The 24,318-nt window shown below is 50.9% G+C and overlaps 9 protein-coding genes across 9 annotated transcripts; 5 read left to right on the top strand and 4 right to left on the bottom strand.

Moving 5' to 3' along the window:
- Positions 1–112: 112 nt before the first annotated feature.
- Positions 113–2,350, bottom strand: BDR25DRAFT_299632 (uncharacterized protein). Its single transcript, XM_033689203.1, has 3 exons — positions 2,029–2,350; positions 1,301–1,975; positions 113–1,249 (listed from the first exon to the last, which is right to left on the bottom strand). The coding sequence occupies exons 1-3, from the start codon at positions 2,113–2,115 to the stop codon at positions 491–493; spliced, it is 1,521 nt and encodes a 506-aa protein (XP_033554704.1). The 5' UTR covers positions 2,116–2,350; the 3' UTR covers positions 113–490.
- A 637-nt stretch (positions 2,351–2,987) lies between these two features.
- BDR25DRAFT_4745 (uncharacterized protein) lies at positions 2,988–4,353 on the top strand. The gene has a single exon (XM_033698624.1). It carries the CDS (start codon positions 3,293–3,295, stop codon positions 4,031–4,033), a length of 741 nt encoding a protein of 246 aa, XP_033554703.1. The 5' UTR covers positions 2,988–3,292; the 3' UTR covers positions 4,034–4,353.
- A 319-nt stretch (positions 4,354–4,672) lies between these two features.
- BDR25DRAFT_275355 (uncharacterized protein) lies at positions 4,673–5,293 on the bottom strand (the record flags this gene model as incomplete). The annotated part of the gene is made up of 1 exon (XM_033687492.1): positions 4,673–5,293. The coding sequence occupies one exon, from the start codon at positions 5,291–5,293 to the stop codon at positions 4,673–4,675; it is 621 nt and encodes a 206-aa protein (XP_033554702.1).
- A 325-nt stretch (positions 5,294–5,618) lies between these two features.
- On the top strand, positions 5,619–6,276 carry BDR25DRAFT_299630 (ubiquinol-cytochrome C reductase). Its single transcript, XM_033689202.1, has 5 exons — positions 5,619–5,746; positions 5,806–5,825; positions 5,882–5,947; positions 6,012–6,060; positions 6,111–6,276. Exons 1-5 carry the CDS (start codon positions 5,738–5,740, stop codon positions 6,162–6,164), a joined length of 198 nt encoding a protein of 65 aa, XP_033554701.1. The 5' UTR covers positions 5,619–5,737; the 3' UTR covers positions 6,165–6,276.
- A 398-nt stretch (positions 6,277–6,674) lies between these two features.
- On the top strand, positions 6,675–13,679 carry BDR25DRAFT_275349 (uncharacterized protein). The gene is made up of 2 exons (XM_033687491.1): positions 6,675–13,162; positions 13,220–13,679. Exons 1-2 carry the CDS (start codon positions 6,915–6,917, stop codon positions 13,485–13,487), a joined length of 6,516 nt encoding a protein of 2,171 aa, XP_033554700.1. The 5' UTR covers positions 6,675–6,914; the 3' UTR covers positions 13,488–13,679.
- Positions 13,680–13,892: 213 nt separating this feature from the next.
- On the top strand, positions 13,893–15,618 carry BDR25DRAFT_299628 (uncharacterized protein). The gene has a single exon (XM_033689201.1). It carries the CDS (start codon positions 13,951–13,953, stop codon positions 15,496–15,498), a length of 1,548 nt encoding a protein of 515 aa, XP_033554699.1. The 5' UTR covers positions 13,893–13,950; the 3' UTR covers positions 15,499–15,618.
- On the bottom strand, positions 15,599–19,308 carry BDR25DRAFT_250173 (uncharacterized protein). Its single transcript, XM_033686045.1, has 2 exons — positions 18,608–19,308; positions 15,599–18,557 (listed from the first exon to the last, which is right to left on the bottom strand). The coding sequence occupies exons 1-2, from the start codon at positions 18,909–18,911 to the stop codon at positions 15,874–15,876; spliced, it is 2,988 nt and encodes a 995-aa protein (XP_033554698.1). The 5' UTR covers positions 18,912–19,308; the 3' UTR covers positions 15,599–15,873.
- A 1,044-nt stretch (positions 19,309–20,352) lies between these two features.
- Positions 20,353–21,317, bottom strand: BDR25DRAFT_275343 (ubiquinone biosynthesis protein COQ9). Its single transcript, XM_033687490.1, has 2 exons — positions 20,829–21,317; positions 20,353–20,776 (listed from the first exon to the last, which is right to left on the bottom strand). The coding sequence occupies exons 1-2, from the start codon at positions 21,264–21,266 to the stop codon at positions 20,444–20,446; spliced, it is 771 nt and encodes a 256-aa protein (XP_033554697.1). The 5' UTR covers positions 21,267–21,317; the 3' UTR covers positions 20,353–20,443.
- Positions 21,318–21,606: 289 nt separating this feature from the next.
- Positions 21,607–23,652, top strand: BDR25DRAFT_4652 (WD40 repeat-like protein). The gene is made up of 4 exons (XM_033698607.1): positions 21,607–21,643; positions 21,699–22,343; positions 22,391–23,184; positions 23,247–23,652. Exons 2-4 carry the CDS (start codon positions 21,795–21,797, stop codon positions 23,464–23,466), a joined length of 1,563 nt encoding a protein of 520 aa, XP_033554696.1. The 5' UTR covers positions 21,607–21,643; positions 21,699–21,794; the 3' UTR covers positions 23,467–23,652.
- Positions 23,653–24,318: the final 666 nt, after the last annotated feature.

The following is a 24,318-nucleotide window of genomic DNA, read 5'->3' as shown; positions in this document are numbered from 1 at the left end:
GGGAAGTCAAAGAGGTCTGGAGCAGGAGAAGAAAGACACTACGTTAGCAAAGGAAGCAAGCCTGGAAGAAGGGACATTGAAGCTGAACTTGATATCAGAAAGAGAGAGCGTCTCGGACAGGAGCTCCAAAAAAGGAGAGGGGTAGAAGAGATAATGCAGACTGGAGCCTTTGTGTCATAGACCTACCACTAGCATGCCCGAACCAACGATTGACTTATCTAGAATATGGGGCGAACTTCTCATCATGTCGAACGGGATAAATGTGCAAGTCGAAGGTGATCTTCAATTTACATCAGTTAGTAATACAAACCCATCAATCTGTTCCGCAGAGCGACACTAGCCCATGAGGTCGTAACACATGTCCGTTCAGATGTAGTGAAATGGATCGCAAAAGAAAGTCCTCTCCCAACCCCGAATCAAGCCAACGCCATCCTATGAATATGGGTATAAACACAAAGGAAAAGAAATACTAGTGAGTGATATCTTCATCTTATGACATGCTTCCGCTCTTACCATCAACCATCTTCGTCTTGTAGGCTTGCAGCTGTTCCTGTGGCATCTGAGCTAGCCAAGTTGGTGGCTGCATACCCGTCTGATCGTGGATTGTGCTCAAAAGGGGCGGTAAGCTTTGAAACAGATTCCGGATGGGAGCTGACGGATCCGCCATATCGCCCTGTGCGCCTGTGTTCCAGACGTTAATCTTAGGCTGCAAGCCCTGGATGGCTTGCGCGTTGGCATTTGCGAGCCTCTCGTAGGTGTTGTTCTTCAGCATGAGATACTGCATCAAGCCTTGAGGGCCACCAAGGACGTTGGCCATATCACCGTATGCCTTCGCCATAGCAGAGAGACCTTCAGCCTCCTTTTGCCTCGTGATCAAAGTAGCTTCTGCTTCGCGCTCTCTTTTGAAGTATTCAGCCTCAGCAGCACGCTTTGTGACGACGTAGTTGGCCTCGGCCTCCCGTTCTTTGGCCTTGAAGTCCGCCTCTGCATCCTTCAAGCGACGGAACGCAGCTGCCTCAGCATCAGCTTGTTCTCCGAATTTCTTTCCCTCTGCATGCTTTTCTTGAGCATAAAGCTCAGCATCTGCTTTTTGCTGGGCAGATTCTCTAGCAATCTTGGCCTGGGTAACAGTCGTGGCTCGCAGACGTTCTAGTTCCATAAGAGCTTTCTTCTTTTCGACCTCCGTGTTGAGCTCAGCATCCCGACGCTCAGCTTCTCTCTTTGCATTGATTCGGGCTAGGTTGAGTTCCTAGCACAAGTTAGATCACAGCACTGTATTAAAGGCTGAGGTTAGGTTCACCTTCTCAATCTGAATCTCCTTATCCGTTAGCTTAGCGTCAGCAGTAGCCTTCTCGCCTTTGCGCTCGGTTTCCAACACAGCCGTTTGTGCGTGTATCTTGGCAACCTCTTGCTTCGTCTTTCCCTGCTTGTCGGCCTCCCCGACCTCACCCCTCATCCTCGCATCGGCGACATCGACCTTGGCCTGGTTGAGAGCCCCTTCGTGAGCCTTTCGTGATAAGAATGCAAAGTATTCTGATCCAGGAGTATCTTGCAATTCCTTGACGTTTGCGTTGTAGATGCAAAGACCGAACTGATCCAATTCGCTCTGGACTTGTTGGATGACCTTGTCCTTGAAGACTTTTCGCTCTCGAAACAACTCTTCCATCGTCATTGTAGATACTATGCTACGCGTTTCGCCCTCAATAATGCCTTTCACAATGTCTTGAACATGATTTCGACCAGCGGCGACGGCAACAGCACCCTTAGAGGCCGCGGCGGTAGGGCGTCCATCAGATTCACCAGTAAGCAAGACGGCGTACTTTTCAAGAGCTTCTAGATTGTCGGCGGGACCAATTGTGAAGACGGCAGGAAGGGAGAATTTTAATTTCTCCACGGTCATTGCTTGGAGGGCCATGGAAAAATCGAACGGCGTAATAGAGATCTTCGAGACTTTTTGGAAGGGATACACAAAGGCCTAGAAAGTCAGTACAAAACACCCCTCAAGACAAGCAAATAGAAGCAACATACTTTTTTCTTGATGAGAACCTTCTCAATTCCTGCACCCGTAATTACGAGGTAGGAATTGGGTTCTGCTACATGAAACCAGAGTCCCATTTTGAAGTTTACAAGTAGAGAAAGTTGTAGGAAGAATTAGGTTGCGAAAGTGAGGGTAGAAAAATAAACAGGAGGTGCTGTGGATGTAGTATGGGGCTTCAACAATGGAATGGGAGAGTTTAAGAACGATGAGGGACTGAAGACGGTGGGTGAGCGCGTGTAGCAATCGACCACTTTTGAATTCACGCAATCACGAAGTAACAAACATTTCAGGAAGAACGAGCTAAGGTTCGACCATTTATACAGAAGACCCGTATTCAGGCCCAGCTCACCCCTGGTTGCGGACAAAACATGGTGCTTGGCTGTGCACATGCCCTAGAGTCTTGGATAACCGGTGAACATTCGAGGTGGAGTGAAGGAAGTCCTAACCAGATTCAGAGTTTCAGCCTTGCGCCACCACGGCGGAGTCACCGCACAGACCAACACACGATTCACCTGACCCCTACTCAAGCTTCGGTAGGCAACGGAAAGCTTGAAACCCTTGGGACTCAGGTGGTATGTCCCTTTTTATCAGCTTTGGAGCCCTCAGCAAAGCCCTTGGGCCTCATTTCTCACCACTTTCTTTGAAGGGAACCGCGCCCTAGGCAATTCTATTTGGATCATCAGCATCAGCATCAGCAGCGGGCACCTGGAGTGCGCTCATTCACTGCCTCAAAAGTCCCACCTTTATTCACCGCGAACAACGAAGGTCCCCTTTGGTTCAAGCCCAGACTACCGCTTGCGGGAAAAGAATATCTGATCCGGGCCGGGCCCGTGCGTGCCGAGTGTCCATCCTGGGAGGCATAAAACTGGGCTTACTGTACCTTTTAAAAAAGCGTCGATCGTATCTCGCAATGTAGGCCATGACGTTGAGAGGAGCTACTGTAGAGCGGGGCTTCTACTAGTACTGTACGAGCAAGGCTGAGGCTCAGGCAGATTCATTCTCAGCGGTTTCACTCCAGGCCCGTGTTTCCACCTGAGTGCATTTCCACGTCTGGTGATCTAGCAAGCGCCCAGGGAATCCCTCACCAGTGCCAAAGCTGAGCTGGAGCTGCGCCATCCCCTGAAATTCAATTCCATTCCACCCTCAGATTCACGATCAATTTTCTCAAGGCTCATCCAGCTCAGTTTTTGCATTCAAATCTCTTGGTATTCAGAAACTCTGAGGCAATAATCACCATCGAAATCTATCGCAAACATGTCCAACAACGAGAAGGACAACTGGCCTCCTTCCTATGAAGAATCGCTCAAATCCAGCAATACGGGCCGCTCCCAGATAACCCGCACCTACTCCCCTTCTCGTGGTCAACAGATCCTAGACCAGCTTACTCTCGTCCGCGCCCAACACCTCCGCTCCGTAATCAACGAGCACTTAATCCCACTCGTCGAGCAACAAGCCATGTATGGCATTGCACAAACCACAATCGCTATGATCCCTTCCGATGTAGCCTTACCCGCTGAAGAAGAAGAAAAGTCAGAATTCAGCTTCGACGCCGGAAATGCGAAGAAGGTGGAGGTGATTGGGTTCTCGTCAGACGAGAAGCCGCAGATCATTAGACTGGAAGGACAGATGAACCAAACTGAGTTTTGGAGACCGCAGATTATTGTGCAGGAGTTGGAGCGGCTGTTGAAAGAATCTTTGAATGCCTCGCCGTATGTGAAACCTCCGAGCCCCAAGTATCCTCCTGCGCAGGAACCACCACTACAGAGGCCGCGGAGGAGGGATTTTTTTGGGAGAATGGCAGATGTAATCAACCAGCCTGAGGAGAGGTCGCCGAGCGGAAATCCAGAAGTTGGCGTTAGGCAACCTGACAACGCAGGCCAGGTGCTTGTGAAGGTGAGGTTGGAAGAGATCTGCTTGCGGACGGTGAATGAATTTGGGATTTACGATACGATGTCCAAACAGTGCCTCATAATTAGGGTTGATGCAAGGTGTTGATAGTCTTGGAGGGCATAGTATACGGAGTAGAGGCGTTTGGACCCGCTCGTCTGGCTGTTTACGAGGATGGTAACTGGTCACACAAGTGTCAGGAGGGCTACTTAGGACAATAGATACCCTGGCTTGAAAGTCGCTCAGCGAGTGATTCAATGTCGTTGGGTGACAGCACAAAGGGAGAAACGTGCTCGAAACCTCTGTTTACTTCCCATCTCGGTCCCTATTCGTAATCATACATGCTGTCCGATGGTGCTTTGTGAAATCAAACGTTAAGCCAATATGCTATACTCTGTATAGCCGTAGAAAAGCCCGCTCTTCCGTTGACTCCCTGGTCTTCCGAATGGTTCTCAGCTGGATTATTGCATTCAAAGAGGCCAAGGGGTCATCGAATGAGGAGTGTCTTTCATGGACAGTGAATTTGAGCATGCCCCGTATGAGGTACGGGACATACCTCAAATGAATATCCCGCCCAGTCCAAGAACATGAATGTTCGTTTCAGCAAAATTTGGCGTCGGCCATGTTACATAGAAGTACAACTGATATGAGGAACGGGGCCATCTGGTGAGTCTTCTAGGACAATAATGCCTCTCCGAATTTGGTCGTTATATCGTTCGAGCTGAGACTGAGCACGGTCCTGAAGAATCAAGTCTCAGCCTTCTTGTCACCGTTTGCATCAAAACCAAGAGTTTCCAGCTGCCGGATAAGCTCATTGATTTTGATCACCTTTTCAAACTGCTCCGGTAGCAGGACATCCCCTTTCTCCTTCTTGTCCTTCAGATCTCGTGCTTGGCGTAACTTCTTCATCAACTTCTTTGCATCTTTCTCCCTTTCAGCCTCCAGATCAACGGGCTTCGCAGAGGTTTCAGTGCTCTCTTTACCCTTGAGGGGGGAACTCTGATCTTCCGAATCATTCACAGTCGTCTCGCCTCCCTTGCCCTCGGTGAGGGTTGATGCAGCCGCAGCTTTCTTCCTTGCCTCCCTCCTCTTTGCGTTCTTGTTGGCAGCTGCACTTCCTTTCGGGGGCTCGCTTTCTGATTTCAGGCTCTCCGCGCCGGGAACGCCCCCACTTCCACGGGACTTCCATGCTTCGGCGGTCCGGTTCTTGTAGACCTCAACATCCTCTGGGGGGCGGTAGCCCGGGCGGACGCGAATTTCTTTCCGGACAGAGCCGTCAGGGCGGGTTGAAGAGGGAATGTGACGCTCACCGGTTGCAGACGTTTTGATGCCGGCTTTGGAGACTTCGACCGTCTCTGTTGAGGGCATACTGGTTGGTGGTGAGAGGCGGGGACCGCGTGGAAAAAAGTAGCAAGCAGAGATAGCGACGAGGATTGAGGTTAACGCTGATTGGGTACGGTTGGCGACGCGGTCCGGGCAAGGCGAATAAGATCGGGTCCGGCGCAACGAGGACTCACCGTGTGTCACGGGGGAACAGCAGAGCCTGGACTATGCGGAGTGAGGTTGATGCCTAGGGAGGGCACTTGGTACCTGGGGAGGGCACTTGGAGGGGTGGACAACATGGTGGACACAATGGGAAGGTGCATTGCCGATCTTGTCAGCCAATCACAAGCGAGCCGTACCGTGAACAGGTCGGTTTTCAGCGCCTTGTCGCTGACCTCAACCCGAGAACCACCCGCACTGCTTCACCAACGACACCACCACCAGAATATCCGCGTCTGTAGCCCCACGCTCACTCTGCGCCTCTCCAAAATGCCGGGTGTAAGTCAATTGACCACTTTACGTCGTCTTAGAACACCTGCTAACTTCTTCGTGCTTAGATCTCATCTTCTCTCTACAAGCAAGTCACCTCTCGCCCTACCCGGGCCTGCATACAGGACTAATCCCCGCCTGCAGCATCTTCCTCCGAAGAAACACGGTCATGCTGGGCACTGTCTTTGCTGCCGCCTTCGGTCTGCAATTGTACGTTGGTTTAGACACGACTCCCGGGTTGGCGGAAGAACACCATACTGACCTGCGACACTAGGGCTTTCGACGCTGGCTCCGACAGGATATGGGATGCCATCAACAAGGGCGTATGTGCATGTCGAGCGCCTGGGTATGCAGATGCTAACGCGGTTTCTAGCGGCAATGGAAGGACATTAAGCATCGCTATGTCGAAGCGCCGGAGGAAGAATGATGGAATGGACGGGTATGGGCATGTCATGAAGCGGATGGCAATGGCTGGGCTGCACACTGTATAATGGTGTAAACTACAGCGATCACAATACCAAGGCGGCTTTCCTGACTATCCCAGCACGTGCGAAGATTCTGTGAAAAGGTCAATGGCGAATGAAGGCGAGAGGAGAAATGTTTGCTTCCCTGACTGACTACGGTGTAATCCGTATTTGGTCTAAGGACTGTGAATCCCCTTTGTCCTGTGTCCATGTGCAACTGCGTTTCGTTTCCTTCTCGGGGCTCGAATACACGATATGCCAGCTTCGCATAGGCTACGTCAAGTCCTCGCATCACATGCATGCCAACTTACCAGTCTCGCGTGACAAATACTGGACCGTCATGTTGACTTCAATGCCAGAACTCATCGGCCTAGGTCTAGGGTCTAGGTCGCGTCACTGCTTTCACTTCATCACGACGTGACTGTTTGCCGGGTCTTGGATCGACTACGCGCGCGGAAGTAGCTGGATGACGACTCGCTTGACGCCTTAAGGGACCAGCTCCTCCGCATCCGAAAACTCCAACAACAGCGGGCACTGCGACCACCGCCTTCTTTCTAGGCTTACGACCAACTCTTGATAGTGGCTAGCCCACTACGTTATGGATACCTAGGTAGTTGCCTGTCACCATACCACCTTTATTCGAAACCCCAGCCTCTCCTCCGAGGCCTCGCACCCCCACCAACAGCCTACATCGAACAGGCCCTCTGACCACGATGCTCGTTTCCCTGCAAGAGCAGGATCTCTGTCATCAATTACGGAATCTCCCTAGGCGCTATAACTACCGCTATACCCAAGAAGCCCGCAGAGACCTTCTCCAGATTCTCTTTCGGTCGCTCGCTGGTCGTGATGACTACCTGCCGCTCCTGTTCCCCACCGGGCCTCCCGCCGAACCAGACACTCCGTGGAGCTTGCGAGATGCTCAGGGAGCGGTAGAGGGAGCGGAATACTCGGCTGCAGCGAGGGGGAAGCCTTGCGGGCATATCTTCAAGAGCGGTGAAGCAACCTACCGGTGCAAGACGTGTAGAGCAGACGATACCTGTGTTCTGTGCGCTCGCTGCTTCGATGCGTCAGACCATGAGGGCCACCAAGTCTATGTCAGTGTCTCTCCAGGAAATTCTGGTTGCTGCGATTGTGGCGATGACGAAGCCTGGGTGCGCCCTGTTCATTGCAACATCCATTCGGCCGCCGCAGGGCCAGAGTCCAAGTCCGCAGGGAAAGCCAGGGAAGGATCCTCATTACCGCCTGAACTTTTGGAGAGCATTCGCATGACCATCGCGAGATCACTGGACTACCTCATCGATGTCTTCTCGTGTTCTCCAGAGCAGCTCCGTTTACCGAAGACTGAGCAATCGATACTGGAGGATGAGCGGACATCCCGGCTGACTTCAAAATGGTACGGTGTCGGTGACCTCCCTGAAGACCACCAGGAGTTTACCCTAGTCTTATGGAATGACGAAAAGCACACCGTGAATGATGTTCAAGACCAGGTCTCCCGAGCCTGCAAACAGAGGAAGCAGTTTGGTCTCTCCAAGGCCCATGAGGTTGACGATGTTGGTAGAAGTGCCATTGTGTATTCTTCTGACATCAAGGAGCTTTTGCGCATGGCAAAGGTCATCGAAGAGATCAAGTTGACTGTCACCATTCGTTCTGCACGCGATACTTTCCGAGAGCAAATGGGTGGAGCCATCATTGCTTGGATTTCGGATATAGCAGGCTGCAGCGTCGGAGACGATAATCAGGTCCTTCGGCGTACAGTCTGCGAAGAACTCCTAAAGCCCTGGCGCGTTGGCAGCGAGGCTTCACATCAGAATATTGGTGAAGATGGCCTTGACGATCACGAGATAGAAGATAAGGATGAAATCAGCGGCTTCCTCCATCAATACATGCCTCGTCAGCGGCGTACGCAGACGCAGAGGAGACGAGAGCGGCAAAACGCTAACAATGGCAACAATGAGGATACTACCGCTTCCGATGAAGACGAGGACGAGGAGGGCGAGAGTGTAGGGGAGCTTGCAGAAGATATGGATATTGACGAGATACTGGGTCCAGATAATGATGGTGATGTAGACATGGAGCCTTACGAGAGCCCAGATGAGGCGCTTGAGGTATCTGAAGCGACCATCGCCGGTTACCCGCCGCCGCCACCACCACCTCCTCCGCCAGGCGTTCGACGACGGGACCCTAATTTGACGCCAGCGGAGTCGGATAGTGAACCCATAGTTGCGGCACCTCCGCCTAGTCATGTAGAACCTTCCCTCCAAGTTCCTGAGACACCTCATACTCCTCGAACACGGCCACGACCGCTACGGCCACCTCGCCCTGCCAGGTACTGGCTAGAGAGACCTGATAGTTATGGGAAGAAACCGGGTACTCCTGCACATGAAGATCTCTGGGTTCGGTTGCGTTTAGACCATTTGATTCTTTACGACCTAAGAATGTGGAAGAAGCTACGGGTTGGCGTACGCGACGTCTTCATTAGCACAGTCGTCACTATCCCTCAATTCAAGCGTCTACTCGGCCTTCGGTTTGCTGGGGTTTACACGGCACTGGCCCAATTGTACCTCATCGCCGATCGAGAGCCAGATCATTCCATCATCAATCTATCTCTACAGATGCTCACCACTCCGTCCATCACCGCAGAGGTTGTGGAGCGAGGCAACTTCCTTACGAATCTCATGGCAATACTTTATACATTTCTCACCACTCGACAAGTCGGATACCCCTGGAACGTCGATCCCAAGGCAACTCTAGCATTCGAGCAAGGTGCTGTGACGAATCGGCGAATGTATCACTTCTTCCTCGATATGAAATATTTGCTGGGCTCAGAGCATGTTCAAGAGAGAATAAGGGAAGAGGATCAGTACCTGTTACAATTCCTTGATTTGGTTAAACTACACCAAGGCATATGCCCTAACGTCCGTGCAGTTGGGGAGCATCTTGAGTACGAAACCGAAGCATGGATCAGCGCTTCCCTCATTACCCGAGAGATAAACAAGCTGTGCAGACAGTTCTCTGAAGCATTTTCTTGGCACCGGGATGAAGACCCAACAAACATACGCCGTGCGATTCGTTTGGCTGCCAAGGTTGCCATCGTTAATTCACTTGGGTCCGAACGAAAACGATTTGACCAGTCTGAGCTGAAGTCCGAGACGAGGTTTAAGACTCTTGATGTTTTTGAGTTTGATGCTGAACCATCCACTTTCTTCGGCCTCAAATACAGAATCGTCGACTTCGTGGTTGCCAAGGAGCCTATGAGTTTCCACCATGCCCTGCATTACACCTTATCCTGGCTTATCGACCGTGCACGAAGCATGCCTCACGATCACCTTTTTGGTCTGCTTCTATTCTCTTTCCAAGAACTACAAGAGCCATACACGCCTCAAGGCGCCCTTATTCCCGACTTGCAACCTGATGAGTACCTTCTCGCACTATTCGATTTCCCTCTTCGGGTGTGCGCATGGCTTGCACAGATGAGGGCTGGTATCTGGGTCAGGAACGGCCTTACTCTAGCACGCCATCAAATGACCCAGTACAGGAGCGTCTCACAGCGGGATGTGTCCTACCAACGAGACATTTTCCTCCTACAAACTGCATTGGTAATATGCAATCCATCGGCCTTCCTTGCAACCATGGTCGATCGATTTGGTCTACTGGGCTGGATGACTGGCCAGTACGACAATCAACATACATTTGAGGAGGGCCAAGCCGTTGAAGTCGTTGAGGATTTTGTCCATCTTCTCATCATACTCCTTAGCGACCGGACAGCCCTTATTCCTGTTGAGGACGACATCGATCCTCATATAGTGGCTATGCGAAGAGATATTGCGCACATCCTATGTTTCAAACCTCTTTCCTACTCAGACTTGACAGGTCGCTTGGCCGACAAAACCCAGAACATGGATGAATTCCCTAAAGTCCTTGAGGAGATGACCAAATTCAGACCCCCGGAAGGCTTGTCTGATACTGGAACCTTCGAGTTGAAGGAGCAGAACATTGAATTAATTGATCCCTACATTCACCAATACTCCCGAAATCAGCGCGAGGAAGCCGAGACAATCTACAAGAACTATATGGCCAAGAAAACCGGAAAGCAGGCTAGTGACATTGTCTTCGAGCCAAAACTTCGACCGATTCCTTCTGGTCTTTTCCGAAACCTCTCAGATTTTACGAGGCAGCCTTTTTTCACCCAGATCATCTACTATTTACTAGGATACGCACTAGTTGCGGGGAGTGTTACCCCTGGAATTCCAGCTACCCGCGTTGAGGCTTACGTCCAATTTGTTCTGCAATTGCTTTTAGTAGCAGTGCTTGAAGACAAATCCGAGCATCACGAGTGGTCTCAAGCTGCGCCGGAGTCGTTTGTCACGTCAGTTTTGACGAAGCACGCAAATTTTGGTCTAGACCATCATCCTACCATCCTCTCAATCCTCAAGACACTTCTCGAGAAGGAGATGTTCAAGTCGTGTGAGCCAAAGATAAAATTGATTCTTCACCGACTCAAGCAGCGCCAACAGAGTACGTTCATCATTGCTTCGGAGGCTCTGCACATGCCGGTTGACCGAATGGACACATCATCTCCCGCCTCTGTTACTCTTCAGGAGAAAGAACTGAAAAAGAAACAAGCTCTAGAGAGACAAGCTCGAGTCATGGCATCTTTTAAAGAGCAGCAAGGGAAATTCATGGCGAATCAGGACTTTGATTTGGGAGAGGAGGACTTCAGTGATTTCGATGAAGCTGGTTCCCATGCAGCTGAGCAAGAAAAGGTGGTGAAATATCCATCTGGTACCTGCATTCTCTGCCAAGAAGAAACCAACGACCTGCGGCTGTACGGGACATTTGGATATGTTTCTGAAAGTAGCATACTTCGCCTCACGGATTTGAAGGACAATGATTGGGTTGAAGAAGTGACCCAAACCCCGATCAGCCTTGATCGCTCTGCAGATTCATTAAGGCCCTTCGGTGTGGCTGGAAAAAACAGACGAATTGTTGAAAAGATCACCTCTACTGGAGAAACAATTCTCACTGAGAGGCAAGACCTGGGAAAAGGGTTTCCCTGCTTGCAAACTAGGAGAGGACCAGTCTCCACCGGCTGTGGACATATCATGCACTACTCTTGCTTTGAAGTGTATCTTCAAGCCACGCAGCGACGCCATGTCAGCCAAATTGCGCGCAATCATCCCGAGCGACCAGATGCCAAGGAATTCATGTGTCCTCTCTGTAAAGCGCTTGGCAATATGTTCTTACCCATCATTTGGAAAGGACAGAAAGTCCAATATCCTGGGTCCCTAGCAACGGAGAACACTTTCGATGATTGGATCGGTTCGCAAGTTGCTATCAGCATCTCAAAACTAGACAAGAGTCCTGAGAGAAATAATGGAGAGGCACCAGCGAGTCTGAATCGGCAACAAAAGGCGCTCTACGACTATGGTATGCACGACTTTATCCCTACGGTAGCGAGCCGACTTCCGGATATCGTGAAGTCAACCTTACTTACCATGCCTGTACTCCAACCCACAACGCAGCCGCGTTTCCCGGTCCAGGTTCCTGGATTCCTCTCAGCACAGAACGATGATCCTCGTGAGCCTGTAGTACTCCCATCGGAGAGTACCCCTGCGGTTCAAAATTCCCCAATGTCCGAGCTTGTGAAGATATACCAGCGAATTCGAGATACATTCCGAGTCAACGCGATATTTTCGACCTTTACATATTTACACTCGACGGTCGTTGAAGATTTGACACATACGGACACCCTTGCGAGGGCTTTGGGCTATTCGATCTCCGCAGTCGAAATTGCTCAAAGAGGAGTACAAACAGATCATGTGAAGGGCACATTGATTGACAAAATATCCCCCCAGTCATTAACCCATTTGCGTGTGTTCTCGGAGACTGTGTCATCGTACATTACTATCGGGAGCATTCGGAACCAGGGTTCAACGAAGACCATGGAAGAATACCTGAATAGCCAGTACCGGCAACTCCATCAGCTTTTCATTGGACATCCCAATATGTTCGATCCAGACACCCTACCGTATGATCTGAAGGGCATACCGCCTTTGCTGATGCAAGACCCGTTTATACTCCTCGCGGAATGTGCGATATGCGTTGTGCCAGCTCTCAATCTCGATATCCACCATGTCGTACGATTATGCTACTTGGCTGAGATTGTGCGAGTTGTGCTAGCTTTTGCGGCCGACGGAAGTGAGTTGCTCGAGGAGACCGGTGACACCAAAGCGAAAGCTGCAGCCTCTGATATTCAAGCGCGTTTCCTGCACCCTGAACGATTTATCAATGCCGAGAAGGTCAGCAACGGCAATTTTAGACAGGACGAAATGAACAATCTGTTCTACTTCGTTTCACGTATCTTCAATATCGCCAATCTCCAAGACGCTCCAACCGCAGTGGACCTAGACAATCCGGACCTTCAGGTGCAAACCAAATTTGGCGATCCCAAGTTCCTCTACTTCATCTACACTATGGCTTCTACTTACGCTCTGCCTTTCTTGCGAAAGGCTGCAATCCTAATGCATGTTCGCTATGGTGTGGAACTCCCTCATATTGCCTACGAGCGTGTCGATGAGCCCGAGCTTGACCGTCTCTCTTCGCTTCTGAGGCTGCCTTCGCTCCACGAGGTATTTGCTTCCTTTAGCGCCAATACACCGGGTGGTTACGCTACACGCTCGGTCGCTGCAGGTTGGATTCGCCACTGGATCTGGGCACGAGAAGGCAAAGGCCCTCTGCAATCATCACTGGCCCTATCCCACCCCGCCATTTTCGAGCTTGTTGGACTACCGAAGAACTATGATACACTTACAGACGAAGCAATTCGTCGAAGGTGTCCAACAACGGGCAAGGACCTTACCGATCCGTGTGTGTGCCTCTTTTGTGGTGAAATTATGTGTAGCCAAGGCGTTTGCTGTATGACGGACAGGAATAGGGGTGGATGTAATCAGCACCAGACTAAGTACGTATTTTTATTGCCTATGGTCGTTAGAAAAGGATAGGCTAACATAATCTGCAGGTGCGGTGGGAACATCGGTCTTTATATCAACATCCGCAAATGCATGGTGCTTTTCCTGAACCTGGATAATGGGACCTGGGCTGTAGCTCCTTACTTGGACAAGCACGGAGAGGTTGACCCCACACTTCGAAGGCAACACCAGCTCTACTTGAATCAGAAGCGATATGATGTGTTATTGAGGAAGGTGTGGTTGGAGGGTGGGATTCAGAGCCTTATTGCAAGGAGGCTCGAGGGAGATATCAACAATGGAGGATGGGAGACACTGTGAATGGGTCTACTCGTAAATGCACATGGCGCAAAGGGGAATTCAGAAAGGGAAAATGAGACCTTCAAAGCATGTGACCAAAGCGGTCGCCTTTGAGGAAGGTAACAAGTTCCTGAAACGCTTTTGGGTAAAGCATTGGGAGAAGTATTAGTTAGAGGCGTATTTTTGCGTTATGCATAATGAATCGAATTCTTCTCGCTATGTCGACTTAGAATTGGTTCCTGTTTTTACTTCCGGGCAGGTGGGAATTTTGGCTTGCATGGATTCATTTAAGCTTGATTTTGCAGCAATCGACGCCTCCGTTGACTTACCCAAAAGCGTATCATGATCCCTGCTCGCGTTAGCGACGGAGGCTCGGCGTTAGGCTGATATTGGGAGCTTTTTTCTTCCTGCCGCAGCTTTACGGCTGCACGCATTCTCTTCACATGTTGTATATTATTCGTATCTGATGCCCTCTCCTATGTAAATGTCTTTCTGCAAAAATTCAATTCGGGCGTTTTCACGCCATCGAATCCCCTCTCAAGGCTCCTCGACGTTCAAATCGCTTCTTCCTTTCCTGTACCAAACAGCGACAATCCAGCAATGGAACCCCGTAACCAGTCTCGTCTCCCACCGATTTACATCTTCGCGATATAGACACTATGACGACATACCATTCGAAAGCTCTGAGTCCCTTCCCCCCAGCATCGACGGCTCCGAAGCCGCTCGTCCCCGTAAGACCACAATCACAAGCACCGAACGCGCCGCCTTCCAGAAACTCTACCGAAAAGTGAAAGTGGAGTCCGAGCCAGACTATGATATCCCCTTCGTATCGTCGTCAGACCGTGATCGCATCTTCGATGAATACTCGGATGAGGATGACAACGCTGACACCGCCGGCTCCGATCTTGACTCGGTCTTCGACGCTGTCCTTGCTGGCATTCCCCCCGGTAGTAGTACTCAACGCTCGAGACCTAGAAAGCCTTTCGAGAACCTAGAGACGCTCGCGAAGAGCATTTTGAAGCCAGAAGTGGAAGAAGTAAAAGGAAAGAGCAGGGAACAGGCCCTGGAGGAGGCGGCGAGGATAAAGTCGATTAGGGAGGAGGAAAAGAAGAGAGTAGTCGAGTTATTGGATCGTGTCCAGACGGATAGAGAGATCTGGGAGGTGTTACAACGGGAGGTCTTCGACATGATAAAAAAGCTGGATCTGGATGGATTGAATGCTTCGATAGCACCTAAGAAAAAGCACGTGAAGAAAGCAAAACCTGTCCTGGAAGCTGAACACTCGGGAACCATCTTCGAGTCTTTGAACCCCAATCCCACCACCGGAATTGCGACCCCATTACAGCCCCCATCACGCCAGAATGTCGCAGAAATCGACCCACGCATCCTCTTCCCAAACTACCCCACCCTCCTCATCTACGCTGTCCACCTTCTCCGCAGACATTTTCCTTCGTCTCCACTTCCCCTCACCATACTGCCGACCATAAAATCCCTCGGTCGCTCCTCCTACGCTCTCGGTGCAACAACTGCCCTCTATAATCTCCTCATACGCACTGCATGGCTTCAACACTCCTCCTACGACTACATCGACGAACTCCTAACCGACATGGACAACGGAGGCATAGAATTCGATCTCGGGACCCTGGATCTGCTGAACAAGATACTTTTTGAATATAATGAAGTGCGTGGCGGCAAGTTCGGCCATTTGATTCGGGAGGTGTGGAACCTGGAGCAGTTTCACGAGGGAGCCAGGAAATTAGATGGGTGGAGGGGAGTGGCGAGGCAGAGGTTGGGCGCTTGGGCCGGAAAGAGAGCGAGGGAGGGGTCTCTGATTAGGAAGTATGAGGAGCCTGGGAGTTCGTCGTTGCGGGGGCCTAGGGATGAGATTGGGGTCGAGCCCGGGATTGAGGAAGAGGGGAGGGGAGTGAGTTTTGAGAGGCAGAGTACTCCGAGATGGAAGCATGTTGCTCAGAAGTCGCGGTCTATTTCAGCCATAAGGCAAGGGAGGGAAGAAGCGAAGAACGCTCCTTAGTGATTTTAGCATCCCGCGAAACTCATGTTAGATAACGTGTGGTTAAGAATATCGGAGTCGAGCGAGCATCGCACACATGACACAACAACCAAACATGGAAAGGAAATGTACCAATACCGTGTCACCGATTGCTCAACCACGCTAATCGGTGTAGTAATAATGCTACTACAAAAGATCCAAAACTCGTTACGTGCAATCCTCATTTTGAACGAATAGGTATGGGGTATAAAGTGGGAAAGAAAAGTAACACAAATTCAACGCCATCAGATGCAATCCATCCTAAGTCATCCTTGAACTCCTTCTGTGATACATGGTTTGCGCCGTAGATCGTTATACGTTTTTCCTCAGATACCCAAACACTTGATAATTTTACCTTCACTCCAACTTTTGCGACTTTCCAGGTTGCAAAGCGGTAGCAAGACTATCGCTCGTCCTAGATCTCTTTAAATTCTTTGTGCGGGAAACTGATGCGCTTCTGCTGGCATCTGCGGGTTTCTTCCCCCTTTCTCTATCTTCTTCGGCTAGGGAATTGGACGCAGGGCTAATGAATCCAGATCCACCCCCTGCTGTGGCCGCAGAACTCCCTGCTGGAATTTCTTCTGCGAAGCGGTCAGCGAAGGCGGCGTCGTACTCGCGTTCACTTGCAATGACAGCTGTCGGATCTAGTCTGCGAGCTGTCGCCAAAAGATCAACACCACCGTCGTCAGCGTCAGATTGCGATTCGTTACAACTCCCGGAAGAGTATTGTTTGTTGTTGTAGATGGGCGAAATATTGAGGAGTGGGAGCGCAGTTGCAGGGTCGTCTTCATCAGAGGAACTCGATAAAGAGGGACCTGATGATACATCTGAATCGAGGTCGGAATCGACATCGCCCGAAGATGTGGAGTCGAATGGTAAGAAGGAAGCAGGAGGGAGGGTGGAGTTAGGCAGATTCTTACGCGCTGCAGATATGATCTCCTCCTTAATGATAGGCTGCAATGATCGTTTTTCGTCGTTGGATGACAACTGCTCTCTTAAAGCCTTAAGTATCCTATGAGGGTATACCCTATGCTTCAAAGTAGTTTGCCGGAAAGGCACAAGATTTGAATCCTTAGAGCGGAAATGGGAACGCTTGACTTTGATCTCAAAATTATCATCGGGTTGTACACCGCCAATTCCAGATGCTTCAAATTCCATGGGTTCCGAGCTATCGTCCAGACTATCGTTTCGTAGAGCCTCTGTTGACAATGTGAAGTCTTCTTCACTAGATGCTGTCCGCCCACCTTCTGTGGAATCCAGATCCATATCCTGCAGTGAAGCATCCTTCAGCGGCCTTCCTGACTCTCCAATCCCAGAGGCATGGCGCTCTGTTAACGGCTTGGGTGCTGCTCCTATGGGTTGTGTCGTAATACTCTTGTATGACGTGGGGTTCACGACCATGGAGCCGCACTGATTGCTGCTTAAATCAGTGCAAAACTTGGCTCCGTTGTAGAATATAATGGGACCATCTTCGCGCCTTCTCCGCGAGGATAAACTTCGCATCGCCGAACTAGCGAAGCCCGACGAATTGCCGCGGGCCTCTCCTTGAAATGGAGAATAACTCGAAGACAGCATATCGAAATTGTACAAATCGTCTTCGTCATCTGAATCGTCCTGGTGGAAGAAAAGGGGAGTATAAGCAAGCTTTCCTTGTCCTTTCTCCTTAGCTGCACGTGCCATTCGTGTTGCCTGCCTTTTAGGACCAAACATTGAATCCCTGCTTCCGCTGTGGCTAGTCTTGGGCAATTTCGCAGGCGACTTGGAGTTGCTTCCAGTCATATTGCCATAAAGCGAACTGCCACTGAAATGGTCAGAGGAGCTGTCGTTGTTCCTGGTTACATCATGGCCACCTCTCCAACGAATCTTGCGACCATCGTGGGACAACTCGAATTTTGAACTGTAGTCGTTGACTGCCTCTTTGACGAAGTCTGGAGTAACATTGATAGTGTGCAATTGGGCCATATTGGTGAGGAGGTTGAGATATATCCAGCCATGATCATCTTCTGGGGCTATGCCGGAGATCATGTCGGGTGGTGTGAATCCCAAATGCCGGATGTACTCCATATTCTCCTCGGGAACCTGGGCGCGAGAAGGATCCAAGTCTAATGGTCTTGTAGGCCTCTGGTCGGGGGATCCAGAGTCTGCAAAATCCTGCTCGTTGATTGCTAGAGACGGGCGGCGCTTGTGAGGAGTCTCTGTAGGTTGGAATCCAGTAATGTCTTTGCTTCCTGCTTTCGCCGGCATAATGCGCGCTTCGCGAAGTCCCTCTTGCTTGTATATTTGACCACTAGCTTCTTTCGCTCGTCGATCGGCTATGGCAGCAGATTGAGCAACCTCTTCCTGTAGCATCGGCTGGGGGTGGTTTCCAGGGACTTGACGTTTTCCGGCGAAGATCTGCTCTAAGCGGCGAACAACCAACTTCTTCTTCGACCTTTCTGTCATTGGCACAGGATGCTTCGGCAACAAGCCAACGGGAATATCATGTAGGTAAGACTGCACATTCTGCTGTTGCCGGGTATAAGACGACTTCGACATCTTCTTGTGACCACTATCTTGTGCAGACGGGATCGAATTCTGACCGGAGACTGATAGGGAGGCATATCCGGACTCGGCGAACCTCGAGGTGCGCGAAGAGGCGGTTTTGTGGTCGAGCCCAGGGGCATATGATGTGGGTTGATATTCGCTGGGCGGGCTGTTGTCAAGGTCGGCAGCGAACTTTCGGAGGGATTCTTCAAGCTCTTTTTTCTTGTGGTCAGGCAATCCGTGGAAACGCACCTCGAACAGTTTATCATTTTGTAGGTGAGCATCGTACATTCTCTCATACTTTCTCAACTTCTGCTTCAGGCGCTTGTTCGCAATAGTCAGGTCGTCGATCACGCTTCTGAAGTCCTCGGTACTGCTGCCCTCGGCCCCGAAATGTGTCAGCCCTGGCCGATGGCACATCATCATTGACTGAGCGTGTAATGGAACAGTTCGAGGATCTTGGCCATCTGGAGGCGTCTCCGAAGAGGAGGAGTTGCGGAGGAAGAAGGGCGGATCATCTATCCACCGTCAATGCACATATTTGATACGCAGCTGCCAAGATGCTTACTGTCGACAAAAGAAGGGTTGCTCTGTGCCGCATTGTTGTTGGTGTTTTCAAACCACTTGCCAGCGTCGCTACTCTCTCCGGAGCTCTGCTTGTGGGTCACTATTGGGGAGACGGTGGACGGCGGATTGGCTTTGTCGCTCGCAGGGCCATTGGGGGAACTCTGCGGCGTAGACTGGGGCAGGTGACGGCTGCCCTTATGGGGACGATCGGCCGGAGGACTATGTCGAAGGGAGACGGATTTGTGGGCTGGTGGACGGCGAGGGTGGGAAGCCAGGCGGGGCACTGAGCCTGGGGTCTCGTTCATGATAGCTCTACAATATGCTGCTGAGAGTGGACGAATACGACAAGGTGCTGTGCGGGAATTCCATCTGATGTTATGGGAATTTAGCTTGGCGGCGCAGGTATATCGGCGGCGTCGATGTGTGAAATCGAACGTTCAGGCTATGAAGAGAGCTGTAGGGGTAAGGCTTGGACCCGTCGTAATGGGGGGCTATGTGGCCTGCCAGCTCGGACAGAGCTGGAGGAGTGGGAATATTATGGAGCGCGGCTAATGCATACACTGGGAAGATGTGGGGAGATTCGCAGCCGTAGTGCGTCGCTACTGTAAGCATCAGAGGGAACAAGAGAGGAGGGAAAGGAGCAGCGTAGCGCCGGCGGCGGCGGGCATAAGGAGAGGCTGCGTGGTCGGTCATGGTGTGAAGACATCTTACAACAGCGCGTCGTTGGCGATGTCGATTTCGATTTCCAGGACGATTTCCAGGCCAGTCTTGGCGGGTCTAGGGATCGGAGCTCGAAAGTGGCGTGGTCCATCGGCCCAGACCTCTGCGGGCATCACGGCTGCCATGCGAATCGTCGATGAGCCTCGTTCTGCAACACCACCACTCCCAATCAAGCAGCTGTCGCAAGGTGGCCTGCCAGCAACCGCAGAGCAACCGGCATCGCAATCGGTGATCGAGCCTAGCCTCCGCTTGCGAATTGCCGCACTGACCCACTCCACGCTACCAAGCCTGTGTTGCTCAAGGAAGGCCCTGTTAGCAACGAACTCCGTGATATCTGTAGCACTGCGGTCCAGACCAGACAAGAGCATCCCCCAACTATCAACCATCCAGTCGCGGCGCGACCCGCCCGGCGCAAGGCAAGGCTGACAGTCCTCGCCACCAAACCCCAATCACTCGCGATCATCGTGGCGCTCCGAAAAGGTGCTGCTCGGAGGGCCGTCCTCCGATGACTGTCGAAAATGAGGCTATTCGGTGTTCTTTTCAGGCTGTTTGGTAGCCCTCAATGCGAGCGCTGCGTGCACAGCTTGCTGACTGAGCTGAACGTCTGGGGAGGATCGAGTTTCCAGTGTCAATCGTTTCTTGATGCTGCTGCCAAGAGACCCTGGACAACCCTCCAGTGAGCCAATCGGCTGACTTCAACATTGGATCGTGATGACTTGCAGCTGTGCAGGCATCGGCCTGTGTAGATGGACGTCATTTGGCTTCATTTCGCCTTGAACGCCCTGCATTTCGGAATCGGCCCTGTTTTTAGAACTCTCGAAACTTCTCCATGCTCACAACAGTGATGTTGTGGTGTTAACTGATGTCAAGCTACAGCTGTTGACGTGACGGATGATGGACTCGCCCCTCAACGGTGAACGCCTCTTTTTGATTCTGCAACTGCCATGCCCGGAGACAGAAGGCGTGTACAAAATCAATGCCTAAAGTGGGGGTGAGAATGAACCGCAGCGGAAGGGTGTGGCTATCAAAATCGTCCATGGTCAATCTACCTGGTTTTTATAGTACATACTGCGAGTATGTACGAGTATGATACAAGTCTTTTGTCGGGATTCTAGAATCAGATTCTAACCCCTTTACTCCTCAAAATGTTCACTGCGGAATGTCCAGTGTAGTCCAGCCATTCTCCCAACCCTCCAAGGAACCCACCAACCTTCATCACTTCGTTCAATCTTGAGTCGAGGAACTCCTCTGTTTCAGTAAACTCCTCTGAGCGATCCTGGGTCATAAACACCTCTGTTGCTGAGTATATGGCTGATAGGCTCGCTCGTTTTGTGTACCAACTGGTGTCGACGCTTACATCCCCCGCAAGAAACCAAATTTCGTCGGCTAGTCGTGCCAGTTCGGCGACAGAGGTCGGGACGTAGCTGGGCTGGGCCATAACCGCAAGCGCCTAGCTTTCGGTAAGCGCAATTGGCAATGCTGCTTGAGCATATCTAGCATACCTCTTGCCAGCGATGTATGATGGGCTGGTTGGCCCGCAATCGCGCCAATGTCAGTGTCCTAACTTTTGCTCCAACTCCTAGCTTCTTTGCGGAGCCTTGTTCCCCCTCAGAAGGGAACTGAACTGTGTCCTTCAAGGCCAATCGCTGCGTGACGAGATGATAGTTGATGAGGTCAAAGACTCCTCGTGGAAGCAAGTTCGTGGAGACTTCCAAGTAGCCTGCATCGCGGGCGCCGAGGTTGAGCGCGGTCGAGGTGAAGCCATAGTTTGGGACGTGGGATATGGCAGCGGAAAGGATCGCAGACTCAGCGGGAGGGAATGGCGGCGGCTGGACGTACTCATACGAGTGATAGGAACATGTCTGTCTCCAAATTGTTAGACAAGGTGAGGTTGCTGGGAACCTGCTGGTTATCGACTTAGACAATCGTGCTAAAGCCATGGCGATGGGTTGAGGTTGAGATTAGATCTTTGCCGGTGAAGTGAACTTTCAGGACGCCGACACAAGAGTCCTCCTGATCGGTCTTGATCTCGACCTTGTGCTCGATTTCGATCACCGAAACCGGTCGTGCAATATTTACAGGCAATAGGGATGCACGCATGGATTTAAGGCTCGCAATTAAGCATCTGTCACACTTTTTCACTCCCACCGTGTTCTTGGCTCCATCATTGGGATGCTTGATAGAAACAGTCAAGATTATAGTCACGTGAGAACATGTCGCGTTTCGCGTCCAACAAGCGCGTCGCTTCTGTGTCCCAGTTTTCACGATCCCAAACAGAACTTTTCATGTATTTGCCCATTCCATATCTAATCATTCTGTACATTTGTATTCCCCTATATGTTCCAATCATCAATCTAACATAACTCATGTAGATTTAGCAGTCTTGCAGCACGAACAGGACTTTGAGCCAATTCCCTCCCTGCGCCTCAGTCGAGTACCATCCCCAACCATTCGATCTCGCTTTCAGTATGGCACGCCAGAAGGCTGAACTGAGCGAATATGAGCGCAAACGCCAGGAGAATATCGCGAAGACACAGGCGCTGTTGCGAAACCTGGAAATGGAAGCCGCGGAAGCTGGTCTAGCGCCAACTGCTAAATCCTCTGCATCCGCCAAACCCAAGTCCAAAAAGCCTGCGCCGAAGAAGATCAAGCAGGTGGAAGTAGTCCCGCGCAGGACTTCTTCACGTCTAAAAGGCATCGAGGCAGATAGTGAGACGGCGAAACGCAAGGCGGAGGAGGAGCATGAGGCGCGCAAAGAAGCCGACAAGGCGAAGCGACAACGGATCAGCGGCACCTTCAACTTCGGTGACATCGTGGTTGGAGGAAAGGGCTGGGACCAACATGGCAATTTTGTATCCATCGTTGGTCCAGCAGTTCCGTACGAGCGCACATTCACCGCGAACGACGTGAAAGACACCACAGACAAGGAGCTCAGGGCTTTGAGGGAGAAAATGAATGCCTTAGAGCTTTGGGAAGACTATGAGCCAAATGAGATCAAGCTTACCCCCGAGCGAATCGTACGTCTCGTCCCATTGGGTTTGGAGCACTGTTTTGACGGATATAGTATTCCATGGGGTTTCACCCAACCACAGACAAACCCCTGGTATTTGCGGGTGATAAGCTAGGTAACCTTGGGATATGCGACTGCTCCCAAAAAGTCTCTGAGGTTAAAGAAGAAGATGATGAAGATGCAGAGTGGCAAGGCCCAAGCATCACCACCCTCAAGCCCCATACACGGACGATACACACCTTCCAATTCAGCCCTCATGATTCCAATGCTTTGTATTCGGCATCCTACGATTCAACTGTCCGCAAGTTAGACCTGGCAAAAGGGGTTGCGGTGGAGGTGTACGCGCCGGCTGACAAGAATGCGGATGCGCCATTATCCGGCGTTGAGATTTCAAAAAACGACGCTAATATGTTGTACTTTTCCACGCTGGATGGCCAATTTGGAATGTACGATATGCGAACCCCGTCAGAGAAAGCGGCTGGCCTGGAGATCTTCCGGTTATCGGAAAAGAAGATTGGTGGATTCACGCTTCATCCCCTGCACCCTCACCTCGTAGCTACCGCTTCACTGGATCGTACGCTTAAGATTTGGGATCTGCGTAAGATCAATGGTAAGGGCGACTGGCGTCTACCTGCTCTCGTTGGTGAGCATGAGAGTAAACTGTCAGTCTCGCACGCAGCCTGGAACTCGGCAGGTCAAGTGGCAACAGCATCCTACGATGATACGATCAAGATTCATGATCTCAGCAACTGTGCGAGGTGGAAGACTAGCACGTCTTTGACTGATGCTGAGATGAAGCCTTCTGTGGTAATACCACACAATAACCAGACCGGTAGATGGGTTACAATGTGAGTTCTGTGTACTCCTCCCTCTGTCAAAGACATTTGTCAGTCTGATGGCGACATTCTAGATTACGAGCTCAGTGGCAATTGTTCCCCCAGGATGGTGTGCAAAGGTTCTGCATTGGTAACATGAACCGCTTTGTCGACATTTACACAGCCAAAGGTCATCAGCTTGCGCAACTTGGTGGAGAAGGTATTACCGCTGTCCCGGCGGTGGCCAAATTTCATCCAACGCAGGACTGGGTGGCAGCTGGAACTGCTAGCGGGAAGCTTTGCTTATGGATGTAGAACTTCCCAGATCATCGAGGCGCTAGGTTCTTGAAATAGTGGAGATCTTGACACTTCTATAGACCTCACCAATACGAGTGGATGGATTCAGAAGGTGTATTGGTTTCATATGGAGGATCATGATCGTCCATCGGTTCTAGAAGGAATATATTGCTAAGTAATTAGGAGCATGGGCGAATACGGGAAATAGTCCTTATTGATTCTCGGGGAATATCGCTTTTTGAAAACATCCGTTCACAAATAGTTCGTTGTCCATGCATGAAATTCGCATTCTGCAAATGGTGGTCTCACTCGTGGCGCAGCAATTCCCTTCACGATATGATTACTTACCGCCGCCTTTCGCCGTCGTCGATATTGAATGACACCATTAGTCATGGTGCTACGGAGGACTGGTTCGTAGCTCTGTGTCACGTTAAGCTCACCCTCGAGACATTTGCAATTTCATCGTCTTTGAAATGGAGGCGGTTACCTCGGCGTATTCGCCGCTGATCCTTGCGGCTCCCCCCGATTTTGATGTTTCCTGATCGAGAGGTTTAAGCCGTCGTGTGATGAGGCTACCATGGTGGCTGATGCTATTTTAAGTGAAGAACGAAGAAAATAAGGTTAATGTGCCACTTCCGCTCCTCGCCCGACCTAACCCCTTGGCAAACGTCACGCGTTTCATCCTTGAACATAGCTCGTTGTTCAACCGTGTTTCAAAACTTACGATTAACCTGCCCTCGGTAAGTGGCACCAGAAATGAACCTTTCGCAGCCCAGTAGCGGTACAACATCCAGTCTGTAAAGCTTCAATCTCAGCCTAACGACTGTCAAACTCCTAGTCTGAAGAATGCTGCCAAACGGTCTCGAGATT

Source organism: Lindgomyces ingoldianus, assembly GCF_010093535.1.
Source record: "Lindgomyces ingoldianus strain ATCC 200398 unplaced genomic scaffold BDR25scaffold_1, whole genome shotgun sequence".
NCBI lineage: Eukaryota > Fungi > Ascomycota > Dothideomycetes > Pleosporales > Lindgomycetaceae > Lindgomyces > Lindgomyces ingoldianus.
The sequence above is the reverse complement of the archived record's forward strand: the minus strand, read 5'-3'. Positions and strand labels throughout refer to the sequence as shown.